This window comes from Molossus molossus, unplaced genomic scaffold, assembly GCF_014108415.1.
Source record: "Molossus molossus isolate mMolMol1 unplaced genomic scaffold, mMolMol1.p scaffold_m16_p_1, whole genome shotgun sequence".
In the NCBI taxonomy this organism is placed as follows: Eukaryota; Metazoa; Chordata; class Mammalia; order Chiroptera; family Molossidae; genus Molossus; species Molossus molossus.
Window position 1 is genome coordinate 210,578,455 of NW_023425344.1, and position 22,268 is coordinate 210,600,722.

The window sequence follows — 22,268 nt, forward strand, 5'->3', positions numbered from 1 at the left end:
AGGAATCGAACCAATGACCCCTTGGTGCATGAGATGATGCTCAACCAAGTGAGCCACACCAGCCAGGCTCTGAAACATTTTTTAAAAAGAGGTTTAATCTTATATGGCAAAGGCACGAGGATAATGTTTCTTGGTTTCAGTGTTCTGATTTGTAAGTTAAACCACGTCAACACAAAAACCTCCCTTCAGCCAAATGAAAGTAGATTAAAAAAAACCTTTTGCAAATCCTTGGTAGTATCAGGTTCCTATGGATCTGAAATAGAATACTCAAGAATTATATCCTTAATTATTATACACTATGTACAATAAGCATGTTGAGGAAATAAAAACAAAAAATACATGTCTAGCCCTGGCAGTTATGTTCAGTGGTTACAGCGTCGGCCCTCGGACTGAAGGGTCTCAGGTTTGATTCCTGGTTAAGGGCATGTACCTGAGTTGCAGGTTCAATCCCTGACTCTGGTCAGGGTTGTGAGGGAGGCAATCAATCGATGTGTCTCTCAAATCAATGTTTCTCTTTTTCTTCCTCTCCCACTTCTTCCCTCCCTCTCTCCCTTCCAACTCCATCTAAAAAAAAAATGAGTGGAAAAATATCCTTGAGTGAGGATTAACAAAACAAAACAAAAATACATGTCTACAGACATGCTTTCCAAAGTATTATAAAAAACCTTTATTCAAGATATTGAAATCAAATCCGTACTCACAAACCAAATGACAAAGCAAGATGAAATAGCCAACATATAACAACAGCTGACATTTCTATTAAACATCATACAGTGGTATGTCAGGAACTAAGTGTGTTTGTCTCATTTAATTCTCACAACAATCCTATGAAGTAGATACTATCATTATACCCATTTTATAGATGAGTGGACAAAGGCAGAACTTACCCAAGGTTATTCAGCTGACAGGTATTGCAGTGGGTTTTCAAGCCTGGGTAGTCTGGCATTGAAAACTGTACTCCAAGCCACTGTGCTACAATGTCTCTCAATACTAATTTAAAAATAAAAAATGTATTCCTTCCTAACTGCAATCATAGTGAGATAAGGAGTATCCTTTGGCTCCTATATATCTAAATTTTCAACATATTTTGTTCCTTCCAACCTATAAAACTATCTTCAATTTTGAACTACTTGATTTTATTTTACTCCTATCCACCCATCCCCATCCCTATATCTTGCTCTCATTAAGCGGCTGTATTTATATTAAGCTCTGCTTAGAATAATAACCAAAAAGTATGAAATAATTAAAACTTGTTTCTCAAAATAAAAAAATTAAACATTTTCCCTAATTCTTATCAAGGCTTCAAAGACTTGCTCAGAAAAGTACAGTTGATGCTCATAACCGGATTACCTTACCAGGAGCACATTATGCTGGCTGCATACTATCAAAACACCTTCAATTCTTCTCTTCTGTGTGTATAATGTATAGCAGGATGGGGGTGGTGGAGGAAATTATGGTAATAAATATAAAATATATTTTTAAAAAACATTTCCAGCCCATAAAAATAAAATGTATGGCCACATCAAGCTAAATATGGAAATGTGAAAGTTTTATTTATTTTTTAAATACTACGTTATGCAGACAATTAAAAGCCATATAAGAAGAAATTTCCAAAACAAAAAAAAAGAAAGTCTCATCTACAAAAGTATTTACACTTTCAGGGCCTGTATTAGAAAGCATGGCCCCTAGGTCCAATATAGACAGACAGCAGTCTATGGTAACACTTGGGAAGAAAGCTACTACCCAGCATATAACATAAACCAAAAAAGGAAATCCCTACAAGGTATTTCAATGCCCAGAGCTTTTAAGACCTTGGCTTTGGTGATTTTGAAAGTAAGAAACAAAATCAAACTGGGACATGCTAGTGGCCTCAAGTCAGTGACCATAATCACAAAGCTTCTGAATCGTGCTCCATTTGGGGGGCAGAGCAATCTGTAGAAATGATAGTTTTTAACACATTCCCTGCTACCTACTCCAGTATAATTATTAAGTTCTCTTAGAAAGACAATTGTCTTTAAATGCTTTTAAATATATATAGCATTTCCTAAAGATTTTTTTTTAAAGTCCAGATTCATCAAAGATGAGCAAAGAATCCATTACTTTCCTAAGGCCACACCCTTACTCTATTCCTGCTTAAATGCAAAAGCTGACAGTTTCTGATTCGTAGAAAGATCTAAAGGTTTTTGTCTTTTAGGCAAATTCAGATTTTCCTTTGCTTTTTCCTCCTGGTGTTCAGTTTCTTGACTCTCGTCGGCCACATGTTTTCGCTTCTTTGCTTCAGCTCCATCACTTGGAGTTCCACCTTTGGCTTTGGTAGTCCATGCCTTTGTGACAATATTGGAGCAGAAAAGATTTTTACACAGTAACAAAGAAATAGGAAGAAAATAATTTTTTTCCAAGTAACATTCCTGTATATAAAGTAGCATAATTAGCACCTGAATTGTTAAATCATTAAGAATTCTCAATGTTAAGAAATTTCTTATTACTTAATTGCAGAGCACATTAAAAAAAAAATTACATTCTATCTCCATAATATTTCAGTCTAAACTCTGCTCTTGTATTTAACCATATTAAGTGCAAAATACTTTTTAAAATAAAACTTTTCATTTTCAAATTGCAGATTCACATGCAGTTGCAGGAAATAATACAAAAAGATCCCATGTACCCTTTACCCAGTTTCCCCTAATGGTAGAATCTTGCAAAACTATAGTGCTGTATCACAACCAGGATATTATCATTGACAACCCCTTTTTACTTCTACTTGGATGTGCGTGTGTTTGATTCTACTGCAGGTTTATGTATTTACCACCACATTCAAGATAACAGAACAGTTTCATTACCACCAGGATCCCTCATGTTGCCTCTACTCATTAGGCCCCAACTGCTGGCAATCAGTACTCTGTTCTTCATTCCTATGACTTGGTCATTTCAGGGATGTTATATACAGTATATATTCTTTTAGGATTGGCCTCATTTCATTGAGCAAGAACCTAACAAGCTTCACTCATTTCATCCGTCTCTTAAATCTCTAAATTTATAATAGTGTCTCTCCTACTTTATATTCTTCCCAACTTAGTTACTGTAGAATAGAGACCCTCTGAGCTGTAGAATTTCTCACATGAAAAGACTGGATGTAAGTGTTTAAGGTTTATTGTAATTCTAACTTTTAAAAACAATTACAAATTTTACCAAGTTGTGGCCTCTTTTGCTACATAAGGTCTTATTCATTCAGAGGCCATTTTATCTAATTCTTTAGAATTTTTATCCTTTTATAAATACCTACAAAAAAACAAGAAACACAAAGTTGCTGACAAGATTCTAAATGAGGCTAGAGTTGGTTAGACCAGTTTCTAGCTTCCTCGTTTCGCAATATCTTTACTCATAAAACCCAGTTTATCAAGGCAGAAATCTATGTCACTAGGTGCCCATGCTGCACACTGCCATCTGTGAGAAAGTGAAGTCCCAGGATTTAATTGATACACCACACACAGTCCTTCCCATTACAAAAGAAAGCTGCTCCTAGCCTTTCTTCACATGGCAGAAATTTATGAGGAACAATAGGTACAAGCCACCTATTCTGATTTCCATGTGAAAGTCTGGAAAAGAATACTAAAAGCAGTATTCTCAGTTAGAATTCAGTGTAAGTAAATAGAACTTATAAAAATTTTACTTACAAGACCCTAAATTATGTATTAATCTAAAAATGTGAATTAATTTCATTTTTACTTATTAGTTTTATTTGCTTTTAATTGATAACTAATGCACTTTTACTTGGGGTAGTTCCCCTAACTTATGAGGAACTTATACAGATGTAAACAATATACCTGCCCCCAAATGAACCATTAACACTAAGCAATAACTACTGTATATATCCATATACTCCATGCTGACATTTCAGTTATTTAGTTACTTCTTCACCCAAAGTTTATTGAAATGTATTCAATTTTCAAAAACAGAAAAGGATATTTTCTATAAGAATCTTTAAAACTTGTAAATTCACTAAGATCTCAATCTCAGCATAATTACCCTTACCTTCCTTTCTTTAGTTGATAAAATTCTAAATCGAAGCATTCCTTCTTTTATTATGTCTGCTTCATCTGTAAAGTCGGGATTGTCAGACAAAATGTTACTCCTGTTTTCTTCCAGCCACATCTGGAACCCAGTCTTTGGCCTAAAATAGCACAATCATGTGAGAAAATGTTATACTTGAGACACAGTTTAAAGTGCTTTATGGCCCAGCTGGTGTGGCTCAATGGTTGAGCATCGACCCATGCACCAAGAGGTTGCTGGTTCGATTCCAGGTCAGGGCACATGCCCAGGTTGTGGGCCAAATCCCCAATGGGGGGCGTGTAGGAAGCAGCCAATCGATGTTCTCTCTCATCGATGTTTCTATCTCTCTCTCGCTCTCCCTTCCTCTCTCTCTAAAATCAATAAAGAAAAAAAATTTAAAGTGCTTTATGATTTTTCAGATTAGTAATTAACCACTACTTGTTATATAATTGTATAAAGTGAGACACACTTAATTACACTTGTTAACACTCATATTACTTAAAACTGCCTGAAGAAAAACAGGAATAATGAACTGAAAAATTCTTTGTAAGGTCAATTCAAAGGAATTATTCACACTTGTACTTTACAAGTGCAGCAATCAGGAATTCTGTACTTTCAACTCTTCTTTTAATGTTGACAGGCTCAATATCTCTAATCCCACTTAGGCCCCTCTGGCCCAGTAAAATTCTTCCAGATAGCCTTGGTAGGCTTTTCCTCAATTTCCCAAACCAGCTACTTGAAATCTTTAGGATTTCTCTCAAACTCCTTAGCCATCCGCTTACTCTGGCTCTCACAGCTGGCATGGGAGTATGGTCCTTTCCTGTACCATCATTATGTAAAACATGGACAGAGCACACTTGTCAATTTTATCAGACTTCACTTGTGATACAATTGTCTTTAGGTTACAAGTGAGGGTTTAATGAAAATACTTAATATTTACTGAGTACTTTGTTCTGTATGCCCAGTTATTAGCATAAAAAACTGAATCTTATTTACTGTTTAATATCTAAATTGAATTAAGAACAAAATAGAAAAAATAAAAACCATAGTTACCCCCCTCAAATTAAACTGGTTAACATAAAATAATGATTAAGCGAAACACAAAATTGTGAAAATAAAATGACTTTTTCAATTTAACTGATGCATTTTAAGTAAATCTAGCATAACAGATCAAGATATTTGGTAACATATTACAATGGCAGACAAATAGGGTGTGGACAAATAGGAACTCTCATATTGCTAGGGTGTATAAAAGTGACAACATTGCCCTGGCCGGTTTGGCTCAGCGGTTAGAGCGTTGGCCTGCGGTCCCGAGAGACCCGGGTTTGGTTCCCGCTAAGGGTAGTTTGTCCCGGCCCTGGTTGGGTTGTGCGGGTGGCAGCCACTCGATGTGTCCCTTTCACGTCGATGTTTCTCTCTCTCTCTCTCTCTCTCTCTGAACAAAAAAAAAAAAAAATGGAAAAATGTCCTCCGGTGAGGATTAAAAAAAAAAAAAAAGTGATAACATTAATGCAGAAAATTTGACACTATCAGAATTTCAATTGCACATTAATTTGAAACACACACGAATCCACTGCTATATGTTTATATGAGAAGTGACATTCATATAAATTATTGACTGCAATACTATTTGTACTAGTAAAATATCTTTTTCTGCCAGTAGAGAAGTAAGTAAATTATGATTTATCAATTCAATGAGTATAAAAAGATGACAGAAACTCTGTGTAGTAATCTGAAATGACCTGCAAAAGCTGCTAAGTGAAAAAGAGCAACATACAGCCTTGCCGGTGTGGCTCAGTGGCTGAGCACTGACCTATGCACCAAGAGGGTTGCCGGTTCATTTCCTGGTCAGGGCACAATCCCCATTGGGGGGCAGGCAGGAGGCAGCCAATTGATGTTCTCTGTCATCGATATTTCGCTCTCCCTCTCCCTTCCTCTGTCTCTAAAATCAATGAAGAAAAAAAAAGCAACATACAGAACAATGTGTTGCTATAATTTCTCAACAACAACAAAAAAAATACACCAATATAAGTGTTTGTACATGCATAGATTAATTCTGGAAGGCTATATAGGGAACTTGTTACCGTAATTATTTGTGGAGAAAGGAACTGGGTAGATAGGAAAGAGATTTATTTATTTATTTTTTAAGAGAGAGAGGAAGGAAGAGGAAGAGAGAAAGACAAACATCAATTTGAGAGCAAAATGCCATCAATTGGCTGCCTTCTGCATGACCCCTACTGGAGATCAAACCTGAAACCCAAGCATGTGCCCTGACCCAGAATCAAACCGTCAACCTTTTGGTGCATGGGATGATGATGCCCAACCAACTGAGCCACACTGGCCAGGGTAAGATTTACTCTTCATCACACCTCTTTTGACTATGTTTCTCCCATGTAATATATTATCTATTCAAAAATGAAATTGCCCTGGCTTGCTAAGTGGTTAGAGCACTGGCCTGTATTTGATTCCCAGTCAAGGGCATGTACCTGGGTTGCAGGTTCAATCCCCGGCCCCTGCCAGCACTTATGCAGGAAGCAACCAATAAATGAATCTCACATCAATGTTTCTCTTTCTCTCTCCTCCTCCCTCTCCCCACTTCCCTTCCACTCTTTCTCTAAAAACAAAAACAATGAAAAAATATCCTCAGGTGAGGATTAAAAAACAATAACAACAAATGAATTATAGGCCCTGGTCAGGTTGCTCAGTGGGTAAGAGTGTCAGCCTGATACACCAAGGTTGCAATTTCAATCCCTGGTCAGTGCTCATACAAGAATCAACCAATGAGTGCATAAAGAACAACAAATCAATGTTTCTCTCTCTCCCCCTCCCTCTCTAAAATCAATAAAACTTTAAAAATAAAAAACTAATTATAAAATGTATCTATAATTTAAAACACATCCAATATATCAAAGCATATTTTAATAAGTAATGTAAATAGACATAAATCAGTATTTGTGACATCCTTAAAATTATAAGTATTCAGAATGCTCACTACCAGCATTAATGTGTGATTTATAATAATAACAGAGCTGAATAATTTTGTACTGCTGCTTCTGTATGCCTTTTATTGGGAGACTGCATCTTGAAAACACTAAATTTCTCTATGTACTTACCTTTGATTTTCAGTGTTTTGAGGACACATAGCTGGGGTTTCAGATGATGAATTTTTAGGATTTTCTTCTTTCACTTCCTCAGTCTTATCAGCTTGGGAAGTTCTTTTCTGGAAATAGGATACCGCAGATGCCTGTGAAAACAAACATAATGAGTACTGCAACAAAATCTAGTATGGTGTTATATGTTACAAACAAGTTTTAGAAAATGTGAAAAAATATTTATAATTATTTAGAATTCTTATACTGACATGTTAAATCCTAAAGTTCTCAGTTGAAAATAAGCATGCATACACACAGTACCCCTCCAAAAATATTTCAAATTCCATGTTTTCTAAATGAATAAAATTCTATGAAATGGAAAAGACAAACAATAGATCTATTTTATTGATGACAAATATGGGATGAGATCTGTGGGCAAAATCAGAATACAGAATGAGAAAAAATTAGAGCCAGGTACTACACCAGTCACCATTAAATAGAGATATGCATCAGAGTCATCTGGGAAATTTAAAAAAACAAAAACAAAAAAAAACAGATTGATGCCTGGGTCCGCAGAGTCCGGGCATACATATTTTTAAAAAGTGATTCTGAAGCAAAATAGAATTGAGAACCTCTGCCCTTGCTAGAAAATCAATTAAAATAACTCAGGAGAAATTTCCAGAAAAAGAACTAAATGAAATGGAGGCAAGTAAATTACAGATAGAGTTCAAAACAATGGTTACAAGGATGCTCAAGGAACTTAGTGAGAACTTCAACATGAAAAAGTATGTCCTTTTATGGTTTCTACGTCAAAACCATAAAAATGAACCAGTCAGAGCCCTGGCTGGTTTGGCTCAGTGGTTGGCACGTTGGCCCACAGACCAGTGAGTCATGGGTTTGATTCCGGTCAAGGGCACCTACTTCGGTTGCAATTCATCCCCAGCCCTGGTTGGGGTCATGCGGGAGGCAGCCACTCGATGTGTCCCTTTCATGGCAATGTTTCTCTCTCTCTCTCCCCCTCCCACTCTATCTGAACAAAAATGAAAAAATGTCCGAGGATGAGGATGAAAAAAATAATAATACGAACAATAAAGTGGCAATAAATACGTATCTATCAACAATTGAATCTAAAAAACAAAATAAACAAACAAGCAGAACAGAAACAGACTCATAGATAAAGAGAACATTTTGATGGTTGCAAGACTGGGTGGGGGGGGGGGTTGGGAGGATGGGTGAAAAAGGTGAAGGGATTAAGAAGTACAATTTGGGCCCGGCCGGTTGTGGCTCAGTGGTTGAGCATCAACTCATGCACCAAGAGGTTGCTGGTTCGATTCCCAGTCAGGGCACATGCCAGGTTGCAGGCCAAATCCCCAGAAGCGGCAAGCAGGAATTAGCCAATTGGTGTTCTCTCTCATCAACATTTCTATCTCTGTATCACTCTCCCTTCCTCTCTCTCTAAAATCAATAAAGAAAAAAAAAAAAGAAGAAGAAGTACAATCTGGTTGTTACAGAATAGTCATTGGGATGTAAAGTACAGCATAGGGAACATAGTAAAAAATATTCTAGTAACTATGTATGGTGTCGGATGGGTATGAGAATTATCAGGATGATCACTTAGTAAGTTATATAATGTCTAATCACTGGGGTGTACACCTGAAATTAATATAATATAGCATGTCAACTGTAATTGAAAAATAAAAAATGATTAAATGGCAAAAAAATTATAAACAACTAGAGCCTCCTGTCCCACACCTGAAACAGTAAACAAAACTAAAGTAAGACAAACTGATCTCGTGCTTTCCGCAGATGTGGGTAGCTGAAACAGTACCTGCTTAGACCTTGGCTTTGGAACGAGAGGCTTTATTACTGGAGACTTTTCATCATTTGTAGCTCGATTAAGTGTAGTAGATTTCTTATATGATTTATTCATGTTGTCTAAAATATTAGTAGAACGTCCTGAATTCACTGAAATGGCTGGCTCTTTGGAACTGGCTGATACCTAAGGAGCAAACTTGTATTAGTATTTTATGTTTAAAGAAAAAAAAGAATCCAAATAACATTTTCCTTAAAAATTCTGTTGTTTGTATCGTAGTCTCATTTTTGAAACTAAGTACATTTGGTACAATACAAATCAAGATTGATCCACATATTCCCAAATACCACATCCCTAAGAAAAACAGGGAGTAGTTTTCAAAACCATAGGTCCTTAAAAGATAAGTAGAAAATATAACTTGTAGCCCAAGTGTGAACCCGGGCTGCTTTTGTCTTTTGTTTTCACAAAGATCTGCTACAGTCTTTAAGCCTCCAATCTGGGGAGGGTCATTAGGTGGTTTGAAATATTTCCCTGGATGGAAATGTATTTAAATAGAAAATATCACTGGAAAGAGTTTACCTTGAAGGGGTTTACTCGTCCTTGGTTGCTAGAGGTAACTGCATCTTTCAAAAGAAAGAAAGCCTCACTTAATAGTAGTAAAAACACAGAAGACGTCTGTCTTCTGTCAGCATAGATAGAATATTTTAATCTGTATTATATCAAAATAAAAGTACTTTGTAACTTTAAAACTCTTAACAACTATATATGACCTCCTTCCTATTTCCAAGACAAAATAAAAGCTTTCAGATGGAAACTACTGCAACTTGCCACTAAAAAATATACCAACCCAATACATGTAGGTCTATCCTTTTCTCCTGTTACCATGGAAGAATGGTGTCTTATTTTAACAAAGGTTAGTAATTCCTCTCCTTGTGCTCTCCATCTTACCCCCTCCTGCTGTCAAGAAACTTGTCCTATCAATGGCTACATCACCTTTGACTTTTCCCTCTTTATTGGCTGTTCAAGTTTCCCAACTTAAAAAACAAACCCTCTCTACCCCACGTCCCCTCCAATCACCATGTTTTCTCACCTCCACACATACAGCCACATTTCTCAAGAGCTGTCTACATGGCTATTCCCATTTCCTCAATGCTCTTATGTTCCAACATCCAATATAACACGGCTCTACTACTCACCCTACATAATCTGCTCTTGCTAAGAACTCAATAAAACTCTATGTAGCCAAATCTGTTGGATACTTTTCAGTCATCATCTTACTTGCTCCCTTAACAGCATTCCCACATAACTGAGTGTTCCTTTTCTCTTGATACTGTCTCCTTCCTTGACTTCTCAGATACTGCATTACCCTGGCTCACCTCCTTCCTCTCTGGTCTTACTCTCTTTTGATGATGCCCCATTCCTCCTCCTCCTCCTCTACCTTGTTTAAATGTTGGGAATTCCCTAGGCCTAAGCTCATTTTTCTTCTCACTTTACATACTCCCCCAATGCTCCCTTACCCATGCCCATGGTTTATTTTATTTTCAAACTTATTTTTAATTTAATTTTTTCCTTCACCCTTTATCCCCTCTACCACTTCCACCATCCTGCTCCACCCCCGCAATCAGCACACTGTTGTCCATGTCTATAGTTCTCTTTTTTGCTCAGTCCTTTCCCCCTGCCCTCCCCACCCCCCATCCCAAGCTCTCTGCCTACTTTCTATCTATGAATCTATCTCTATTTTGCTTGGTGGTTCAGTTTGTTAATTAAATTTCACATGAGTGAAATCATATGGTACATGTCTTTCTCTGACTCCCATGCTCATGGTTTAAATTGCTATACTTATGCCAAAGATTTTCACTTCATAGTTCCACCCCAGAGACACTACTTTCCCAAGCTCCTGACCCAAATATCCAATAGTAATTCATCATCTTCCTACTTAAACCCGCATTGCACTAGTGTTTCCTGACTCAATAAGTGGCACCTCATTCACTCAAGAACTGAAGCCAAGAAACTGAGTCATTCTTCACACCTGAACTTCCACACATTCTACGTCATCTTCTGAACTACCTCTTCAATTCTTCCCATTCTTTCTATCACCACCACTACCCCAGGCTACGTCGCTATTCAGTCTCACTTGGACTGCCTCAGTGGTCACTTTATATGCATTCCTACTCTGCAGTGTGGCATGCTATGGCCCTGCTTAAAATCTACAGCCTCCCAGCAACCTTAGAATAAAGATCAAAATCCTTACGATGGACTACACAAATCTGCATGATCTGGCTCCTACCCACTGCTCCAAAACCATTCAGCAGCATTTTTTCTTTGCTCTCTGGGCTCTTCACACTACTCTTACATAGTCTTCACATATGTTCTTTAAGCCCACATGTTTTGTCTCTGCTTCTGCTCCCACCCACCTTTGCCAATCTTATTCTTTTTTTTGTTATTGATGTTGTTTTATCCTCACCCGAGGACATTTTTGCATTTTACCCTCAGATAGAGTGGGAGGGAGAGAGGGAGAAAGAGAGAGAGAGAAACATTGATGTGAAAGAGATATCGACTGGTTGCCACCAACTAGGGCCAGGGACAAACTGCAACTGAGGTACGTGCCCTTAGCTGGAACTGAACCCAGGACTCTCTAGTCTAAGGGCTGATGCTCTAACCACTAAGTAAAACTGGCCAGGGCTGCCTACCTTATTCTTATCGTTCAGGTATCTGCTTTAAACATTCCATGAGGCCTTCCTTGGAACCCAACCCACCTCCCACCACTGAATAAATTACAGCCACCTGTTATATGCTCTTTTAATACTCTACACATTTTTAAAAATAATTTTTAAGTCAAAGAAATATATGTACGTAGTTTAAAAAGCCAATTAGTACTATAAGCTTTATACAGGGATCAACCATGCATGTCTGCTTGATTCTGTATCTATCTAGTCAAATACCTGATACATAACAGGCATTTAATAAATAGTTGTTAAATGACCAGTTTCACAAACATCTCTGATAAACAACAAACTCCCAAACAAAACAAAAAAAACAGGCCCTAAAGGGTAAAGTATATTTGGGCAGATGTATCACTAAAGATTACTTGCAAAATTTTCTTGATATTAATGAATTATAAATATTTCTTACCTGACTTAACAGCTGGCACATCAGAGGTAGTTGCACTCTTAGAAAATGGGTTCTGTCCTATGGAATAATTAAGGTAATACAATGTAAATGGGAAGATAAAGTCATCCTCCATAATCAACAAATAGTCGTCTTGAAAAAGTATGGGTCCAGCAGTCCTCAGATAGAGTGGGATCCCCCTCATCTATGAGGGATATGTTCCAAGATCCTTAGTACATGCCTGAAACCAAGAATAGCACTGAACCCTGTATGTACTATGTTTTTTCCTATATATGCAGGGTGAGGCAAAAGTAGGTTTATAGTTTATATAGAAAATAAAATAATCATACAAGAATAAACTGTGTTTTGTATACTCACAACTGAAAACCTACTTTTGCCCCATCCTGTACATACCTATGATAAAGTTTAATTTATAAATTAGACACAATAAGAGATTAACAACAATGACTAACAATCAAATAGAACAATTATAACAATATACTGTAATAAAAGTTTTGTGAGTGTGGTCACTCCTTTCAGAGGACCCTTGCTGAAGTGTTCTGAAGGCTCAATGCTTTCTGGTGCAACACACTGCCATCACCCAGAACACGTTTCTGTTCACGTCTTCCCCCGCATCTTCACTAAGCACTCACCACACACTGTGGCCGTGACTTCTGCACTTCGAGGTGCGACAGTAAAACTAGCACAAATTTCTTTTTCGTTCTTTCTGTAGATCTTCACAAGCTCAGCATACAATTTTTTCTTTCCTTATGAAGTCCAGAACTTTTACCTTTTCACTTAAAGGGAGAATTTTACAGCTTCTCTTTAGCATATCTGAATTGTCAGCATCACTACTCTCATGCTTTGAGGCCATCATTAGGTAAAATGGGAGCTACTTGAACACAAACACTTCAATTCCACAGTTGATCTGACATGTGAGTGACTAATGGGCGGGTAGTATATACAATGTAAATACACTGGAAAAAGGATAATTCACATCCCGGGTGGGATGGATCAGATAGTGAGAGTTTGCATCATGCTATTCAGAACAACACAATTTAAAATTTATGAACTGTATATTTCTGGAATTTTCCATTTAATATTTGAAACCACAGTTGACTGTGGGTAACTGAAACTGTGGAAAGCAAAACCACGGATAAGAAGGATCTACTGTATTTAATTTTCCTAGCTAAGTAAATTAGGGAAAGCCCCACACATGATATTTCTCATTTTTAAAAAGAATAATTTTATTGAATTTTTTTTAGAGAGAGAGGAAGGGAGAGAGAGACAGAAACATCGATATGAGAAAAATCAATCGGCTGCCTCCCGCATGTCCCCCACTGGGGATCAAGCCCCCAACCCGGGCATGTGCCCTGACCAGGAATAGAACTGGAACCTCTTAGTCCATGGGATGACGCTCAATCCACTGAGCCACATCGGCCGGGTGTAGTTCTCATCTTTAGATTGCCTTAAAAATGTATCTTACCATGTATAGGTATTTCTGATTTTTCTTCTGTATCATCAGGCTCTCCAGTGTCTTCTGCTTCTTCTTCAACTTGATTCCTGAGCTTTGGTTGGCTCCACTCTGTAGGAGTAGTACTATAACTAAAAGACAATATTATTCAATAAAGAACTATATATACACCCACAGAGACCAAGTTAATATTCAGAATGGTAAAGAAAAATTCAAACAACTGGATATTTCTTACCCAGCATTCAGCTTTTTTCTGAAATCTTCTTCCTCTTCCTCCTCTTCCACCTGAGTTGCTGCCAGTTCTGCTGCCTTCTCTACAGCCAGTTCACTAAGTCTTTGGGCCAATATTAATCTCCGAGAACGAGAAGCATATTTAATGGCTAAATTCACAGCATTTTGAGTCATCAGATCAGCAAGTTCCACACAACGAAATTCCCGCTCCAGTTTACAGGAAAGCTAGCCCAAAAAGGAAAACCAAACCAAACAAAAAACAAAAAACAAAATCATGTTAAGTTAAACTTTTAAAAAATAGAAGCGTGAAACTACCAGTAAAACTAAAACAAAAGCTTTTCAGATAGTGTATTTCATTAAATCTAAGATGCACATTTTTACACATTCTAACATCTCTGAAACTGGGAAGTGTGTTACAGTTCACAGTAGGTCAAAGTTTAATTGGCAATAATTATTTTTTCTGTCTTAGTGGCTTAAATGAATAAAATAGTGCATTTACAATCAATAGTAGCTTAGATTCAATAAACTATGGTATAACATTTTAAGGTATTCACTGCAAGGAAAGTAAAGAGATTCATTTAAAATTCAAATGTGGTTCTCCTAAATTTGTTTTTCCCACCTTTGCCAAATAGGGTAGCAAATTCAAAGAAGGAAGAAATTGCAAATAATTTGTTACTACTTTGCCCAGAATTGGCACACAAATGCTACTAAATGAATTTGGGTGGGGACAAGCAGATACATCCAAGTTTTAACATGTGATTGTCTATATCTCCAACTACCAGAAACAGCTGTACAACCTCCAAATTAGCAAACAACTTCCTGAGAAACACTGTTCCAGAGGAATCGTTCCTTTAAGACTAAATGGTAATCAAACGTTTCCTTAAATGTATTGCAGGAAGTAAAAAGGTTATTAGTATTCCATTGTGTACATGTACCACAGCTTTTTAATCCACTCATCTACTGATGGACACTTGGGTTGTTTCCAGATCTTAGCTATTGTAAATAGTGCTGCTATGAACATAGGGGTACATATATTTTCTGATCGGTTTCAGGCTTCTTAGGGTATATTCCTAGAAGTGGGATCACTGGGTCAAATGGCAGTTGTAAGAAAGATCTCTTATCCTTTGAGATGGTATAGAAGAACCTAGAGAGTATTATGCTAAGCGAAACAAGCCAAGCAGAGAAAGACAAATTATCTCACTTATTGTGGAATATAATGAACTAAACAAACTGCTGAACAAAATTAACCCAGAGACATGAAGGTGGGGTACAGGCTGACAAGCCTCAGAGGAGGGGGCCTTTACGGGAGAAGAGATAAACCCACAGAACTTACATGCATGTATGCATGACCAATGAACATAGACAACAAAGCTGGGGATGGGGTGGGAGTGGGGTTTCAATGGGGGAAAAGTGAGAAACATCTATAACAAAAACAAATTAATAAATAAAAAATTAAAAATATAATAAAATCGGAGGGAATTAAAAAAAAAAAAAAGTTTACTAGTGCCTAGACCACAAATGACACTTGATAAAAGGAACAAAACTTACTCTACAATAAACGAATTCAATCTCTTTAGAACTAAACTCAAGGCAGTATTGCATAGAGGAGACAGTAGTGAATACCACCTTTTGGAGACTAGTTATAATTAGCTCTGTGGTCTTACATATCACTTTTCCCTCAACTTGAAAATGAAAAGTCTGGCCCATTTACTCTCTCAAGAAAGAGGTCTTCTGTGTATTAGATATCCTTGAGTACTTGGCATGGACACTGGCCTCAAGGGATTTAGAGCCCAGTACAAGATGCGTGGAGAAGAAATGATATCATACTCCTCTCCATAAACCAACCTGTAGTGAGGATAACAATATGAATCTTACGTTTCAAAAAGTTCACTTATCTCCAAAAGTAAAACTACTGAAATATCCCAGGCACCAAACATGGTCACTGGCTATAGACAAACTTTTACCACACAGAGTTACCTAAGAGGATGACAAATAATAGGCATATCTAAAAACCCGATGAAAGTTCTTAAGACTGCTCCCCCTTGGAGGTTTAAAAGTCCAGGAACTCTGTTGCACAGGGTAAAAGCAAGACTAGAGCTCCTGGTTCTCAAATTTTACTAAGCATCAAAACTGCTTGCAGGACCCGTTAAAGCAGTCTGATGGGTAAAAGTAAAAAGGAAGGTTGCACCAGAACAGTTTATTGCTACCTATGATCTTAGATACAGGTCATGTTTTAAATTTTTTAAATGCAATGTCAACTGGAAAACAAAACTTTTTTAAGGGAGAAAAACACCACCAGATACAACTTAAGAATTCTACCTATGGAACTCGGTGCTAATTCACATACCTTTAAAAAAGTGAAACTTAGAAAAACATTTAACTTTAACTTCTTAAGTATATTTATTTTACTTACTGCAAGCATTTTCAGTAACAGTTCCTGTTGTTCTTTTATTGCTTGATTTTTAGTGCTCTCTTCATATTCATAACCATTTTTAGCTAAATAATCAAGATGATTGTGAAACATTACTGAACGCCAAAACTGTTCCTATAAAAGTGGAAAAAATTGCTTAGAATCAACTACCACTTAACACCAGGTGTCAAATATTTATCTTAACATTCTAGTTTCTGCACAAAATATTTTCTGAAATAGCATCTTTATAGCATCAAATTCTAATTAATGTGATACTATGGCTTGACCTTATATCCTATCCTTAAGGGGGGTGGGGAGAAATTAAGCATTTTAAATCTTCCTAGCTATTATAGTTAACGCTCAGAGAAGTTGGTAAACTAGTTTTTTAGAAGCCAATTTGCTTCTTATTTAAAATAAATAATTAGAAGAGTTCAAATGACTTTTGATCATGCCCAGCTAGGACTAAGGGTGAGTCAAGCCAGGTTCCTATGGCACAAAAATTTATGGAGGAACCAGACCCTGACAGTGGGTACCTTACACTAGTGAGGCACTGAGGATACCACCAATTTACCTGAGAGACAAAGTCCCTGGCAGCAGTGATGGCAATCAGGTGCCCCGGTGATCATCAGTAGCCCCCTCCCCCTCTGCTACCTCTATTTAATAATAAGGAATGAGTACTCAACACTGGTCATCAGGATAATTTTTAAATGGCTGTGTCAGGCTGTGCATTATCAAATTTAGTGTCAGTGCAAGATTTCCACATACCTCCATTTGTCCTTTCTCTGTTGCAATCTGACAGAAGGGAAGCTTAAAGGATAATATAGCTACAGCAGGGCGTGGAAGAGTGGGAGGAAACCGAGAGCCTTTACAAGGAATGCACCTGTCAGTAAAAAAAAAAAGTCTCACCATAAAAACATATTTATAATATTAAACTAAATATACCCCTTTAAGATAATGACATTCACTAACAAAATGAATCATCTTGAATGAACATTAGATGGAATAGTAAAAATTCTTATAGGTTCAAAACTTAACCTCTTAAATGTGAATTCCTTCATTCAATTACTAAATAACTTGATTCCTGGGAATAACATACAAGAAATTCCTGAAAACAGCTCAGACCAGTTTGCCTCAGCAGTTAGAGCATGGGCCCGTGGACCAAAGAGTCTCCGGTTCGATTCCAGTCAAGGGCACATACCTCGGTTGAGGTTTGGTCCCTGGCCCTGGTTGGGGTCGTGCGGGAGGCAGCCAATCGATGTCTCTCTCTCTCACATCAATGTTTCTCACTCTCTTTCCCTCTCTCTCTCCCTCCCTCCCACTCTATCTGAAGATAAATGGAAAAATATCCTCTGGTGAGAATTAAAAAAAAAAAAAATCCCTGAGAACAACTTATAACCTAAGAACTGCTAAAAACAATGAACTAATATACTCCATTTGATACTAAAAATGTCCATAATGGAGTATTTGGAGATTCTGAACAGGTAAGATACAGAAACACTAGCCAGCAATTCTTCTACGGTTCTCCACTAGGTTTGATTTTGCATTTTCTAAGACCATGTTTTTTCAAACATCCCACACTGCCAACCACTGCCTTCAAAAATACCCTCAACATTGCTTCACAATCTGCCAACACAAGAGAAGCCATCACACAGGAATTCCTGTCACCCTTCAACTATAAATGTACCTGCAACTGTCGATCTTCTTCCCTCTCCCAACTGATAAAATGTCTTACCTTCCTATTTAGACAGGTGGTCTAAGATCTATCACCTTTGTGTGTGTGTGTAGATTTCACTCCTTCCTTCAAACTATTTCCTTTTCTTACATTGTCAATCTTACCTTCTTTACTGAACTTATTGCTGAAAGAGTACAAAAATGGTCTAGAATCACCCAAACTAAATAATCCCTTCCTCAACTTAGCCAGCTTTCTTTTATTTTAAAAAATCTTCATCAGAGGACATGTTTTTCATTTACTTCAGAGAGAGAGGAAGGTGGGGAGAGAGAGTGAGAAACATCCATGTGAGAAACATTGACTGGTTGCCTTCCATATGCACACTGACTGGGGATCGAACCCCCAACACAGGCTATGTGCCCCGATCAGGAATCAAACCTGCCACCTTCTGGTGTGTGGGACAATGCTTCACCCAAATGAGCCACACCGGCCAGGGCTCAACAGCTTTCTTGAGATTCCACCCCCATCTCTTCCTCTTCACAGCTGAACTTCTTGAAAAGAGTTATCTACATATTTTACTTTTATTTCTTTACTTCCCAGGCTCTCAGACAACCCCTTTCTGGAATTTAACATTTCATCATGTCAATAAAAGCACTTTTATAAGGGTCACCAATAACTTCCATGTATCCAAATTAAGAAGTCTTCTTGAATTTCTTATTTGATTCAGGTTATTGAATTATCTTTCATTTAAAAAAAATTCAACGTATTTAATTTTTGAACAAGCAATACATTTACATGCATAAAGTGTAAAAAAAGAATACAGAGAAGTCTCCTGTACTATCCACTGAGTTTCTTTCTGCCAGGTAAATATTGTTAGTTTCCTCTTTATTCTTCCAGTAATTCTTTGCATATATAAACAAACACAATTACATATTCTTATTCTCTCTCCCTTTTATACAAATGGTATTCATTTTGCCCTGGCCAGTTTGGCTCAGCAGTTAGAGCGTCAACCCGTGGACCAGAGTCGCGGGGTTGACTGGTCAAGGGTACATACCCCGGTTGCGGTTGGTCCCCGGCCCTGGTCCATCCCCAGCACTGGTAGGGGTCCCACGGGAGACAACCAGCCAATGTGTCCCTCTCAGGTCGATGTTTCTGTCTCTCTCCTTCCCTCCCTCCCATTCTATCTAGAGATAAATGGAAAATATCCTCGGGTGAGAATTAAAAATAAATAAATAAAAGTTAAAAACAAACAAAAAAATATGGTATTCATTCCACTTACATCTTACATACTTTCCCACATCTTTACATAGAGCATCCTTACCCTTTTTTAATAATAGCTTTATTAAGGTATAATTCAGGCCCTGGCCAGTTTGCTCAGTGGTTAGAGCATTGGACCAAGGACCAGAGAGTCCTGGGTTCAGTTCCCGCTAAGGGCACATACCTCGGTTACGGTTTGACCCCAGCCCCCGTTGGGGTCGTGTGGGTGGCAACCACTCAATGTGTCTCTCTCACGTCAATGTTTCTCTCTCTCTTCCTCCCTCTCTCCCTCTTGCTCTACCTAAAGATAAATGCAAAAATGTCCTCGGATGCCCAGCCGGTATGGCTCAGTGGCTGAGCTTCGAGCCACGCAACAGGAGGTCACTAGTTTTTGATTCCCAGTCAGGGCACATGCCCAGGTTGTGGGCCTGATCCCCAGTGCGGGGCATGAAGGAGGCGGCCAATCAATGTTCTCTCTTATTGATGTTTCTATCTCTCTCTCCCTCTTCAATTTCTAGTCAAGGGCACATTCCTGGGTTGCAGTTTCAATCCCTAGCCCTGGTCGGGGTCATGTAGGAGGCAACCAATTAATGTGTCTCTCTCTCTCTCTCTCCCTCCCTTCCACTCTATCTAAACATATCTAAACATCAATGGAAAAATATCCTTGGGTAAGGATTAACAACAACAAAAAAACATAAAAAGATATAATTCATATTCCAAAGTTCACATACAATGTACCACAGCCATGACATCAGAGTGTATAATTCAGTTTTTAGTATATTCAGAGTTGTGTATCTATCACTACTAATTCCAAAACATTTTCATCACCTCAGAGAAACCACACCCATCAACAGTCACTCCCTATTCTCCACTGCCCCCTCCCCTGCAACCCCCTGGCAACCACTAATCTACTATCTATCTCTATATAGATTTGCCTATTTTGAAGATTTCATATAAATGGAATCATGTGGCCTTTTGTGTCTGGCTTCATTTACTTAGCATAACATTTTCAAGGTTTATCCAAGCTGTAGCATGTATCAGTATTTTATCCCTTTTTATAGCCCAATAATATTCCATTGTATAGATATACTACATTTAACTTAATCATTCATCAGTTGATGGACATTTGCATTGTTTCCACTTTTTAGCTATTATGAATAAATCTATGATGAACATTCAATTACAAATTTTTGTATGGATGTGTTTTCAATTCTTTTGGGTATATGCCTAGGACAGGAACATCTGGGACATGTGTTAAGTCTGTGTTTAAACTTTTGAGGAACTGCCAAAATCTACCATGTTACATTCCCACCCAGCGATGGCTAAGGGTCTCAATTTATCTGCATCCTCACCAACACTTGTTATTGTCTGTTTTTTGGATTATAGCATCCTAGTGTGTGTGAAGTGATATCTCTTTGGTTTTTATTTGTCCCTAATGACTAATGCTGCTGAATATTTTTTTTCATATGCTTACTGGCCATGTATATACTTTTTGGAGAACTGTCTATTCAAAATCCTTTGCCCATTTTGTATTGAGTCTTTTTTTGAGCTGTAAGAGTTCTCTATATATTCTGGATACACATCACTTATCACATATATGCTTCGATTGATCCTTCTAGAAAATTACATAGTTCTTTAGTGTAAAATGTATAATATTTATTTCTCTGTTCTTCTAAAGAAAATTTAGGTTTGCAATCTTTTGCTATTATTAACAATCCTTCCATGTAGGCTTTCTTTTACATGTTTCATTTCCCACATGGGCTAGTAGCAGTATTTCTTAAGCTTTTTTTTTTTTTCATCCTCACCTGAGGACATTTTTGCATTTCAGATAGAGCAGGAGGGAGAGAGGGAGAAAGAGAGACAGAAACATCGATGCGAGAGAGACACATCGACTGGCTGCCACCCACACAACCCCTACCGGGGCTGGGACAAACTGCAACTGAGGTACGTGCCCTTAGTGGGAACCGAACCCGGGTCTCTCTGGACTGCAGGCCGATGCTATAACCGCTGAGCAAAACCAAACCAGGGCTATTTCTTAAACTTTAATGTGCACACAAATTACATTAAGAGCTTGTTAAAATGCAGGTTCTCATTCAGTAGGTCTGACATGGTGCCTGCAATTCAGCATTTCTAATAATCTCCCTGGTGATGCTGACGCTGTCCATGGATCATACATTAAATAGCAAGTACAATGGAACTTCAGTTCTCGAACTTAATTCAAGAAGGCTGTTTGAGAAGTGATTTGTTGAAAAACTAAATCATTTTTTTCTATTAGAAATAATTGAGCCCAGCTGGTGTGGCTAAGTGGATTGAACATCGTCCCATGGACTTAGAGTTCCAGTTAGGGCACATGCCCAGGTTGCAGGCTTGACTCCCAGTAGGGGTCATGCAGGAAGCAGCTGATCGATGTTTCTCTTTCACATTGATGTTTCTCTCTCTCTCTCTCCCTTTCTCTCTTATCTAAAAAAAATAAGTAAATAAAAGAGATAATGTAAATTGAATTAATCCTTCCAGACCCCCAAATGATTCCATTTTAACTTTTCTTTTATACAGTATATGTCTAATGAACTGTTTAATCTATAAACAAACACTTTTAAAAAAGATTTTATATCAAACCACCGCCTACTAGCCTTAAACGAACACTTTCAGCACTCGTGCCAGGGGTGTCTTTCAGAAGTCAGCATGCAGCATCTTTGCTTTTTTTTAAATTTTTTTTTTTTAATCCTCACCTGAGGATATTTTTCCATTTATCTTCAGATAGAGTGGGAGAGAGGGAAAAGGGAGAGAGAGAGAGAGAAACATCGACATGAGAGAGACACATCGATTGGTTGCCTTGGGCACAACTTCGACTGGGGCAGAGGATCAAACTTGCAACCCAGGTACGTGCCCTTGACTGGGAATTGAACCCACAACCCTTTGGTCCTCAGGCCAATGCTCTGACCACTGAGCCAAACTGGCCAGGCCATCTTCACTTTTTCACATATCACTGCTTCGAAAATGCTGTCACTAGGTAACTACTTTTCCTTTATCCAAATCATCAGTTTTCCTCCTCAATTGCCTGTGTTCAGTTTCTTTTAGCCACATTAGCACTCTTGATGGCCTCTTTACATTTAAAAATTATGCTAATTGTCCATTTTGCCAGCAACAAAAACAAACAAACAAAA

At 37.8% G+C, this 22,268-nt stretch overlaps 1 protein-coding gene across 5 annotated transcripts in view; it reads right to left on the reverse strand.

Annotated features, from left to right (window-relative positions):
- Positions 1-695: 695 nt before the first annotated feature.
- The window catches only part of WDHD1 (WD repeat and HMG-box DNA binding protein 1), a 62,833-nt gene continuing 41,260 nt past the window's right edge, over positions 696-22,268 (reverse strand). For 3 of the 5 annotated variants that reach the window (XM_036265635.1, XM_036265645.1, XM_036265624.1), the window contains 10 exons: positions 16,944-17,058; positions 16,182-16,313; positions 13,773-13,993; positions 13,550-13,668; positions 12,088-12,144; positions 9,535-9,578; positions 8,971-9,141; positions 7,164-7,294; positions 4,033-4,171; positions 696-2,324 (listed from right to left, as the gene is read on the reverse strand). In XM_036265635.1, the coding sequence (XP_036121528.1) occupies positions 2,124-2,324; positions 4,033-4,171; positions 7,164-7,294; positions 8,971-9,141; positions 9,535-9,578; positions 12,088-12,144; positions 13,550-13,668; positions 13,773-13,993; positions 16,182-16,313; positions 16,944-17,058 (1,330 nt within the window). In that variant the 3' untranslated portion in view covers positions 696-2,123. The remainder of the gene's footprint in view (positions 2,325-4,032; positions 4,172-7,163; positions 7,295-8,970; positions 9,142-9,534; positions 9,579-12,087; positions 12,145-13,549; positions 13,669-13,772; positions 13,994-16,181; positions 16,314-16,943; positions 17,059-22,268) is intronic. The other 2 variants (XM_036265617.1, XM_036265607.1) reach the window with 2 other exon arrangements.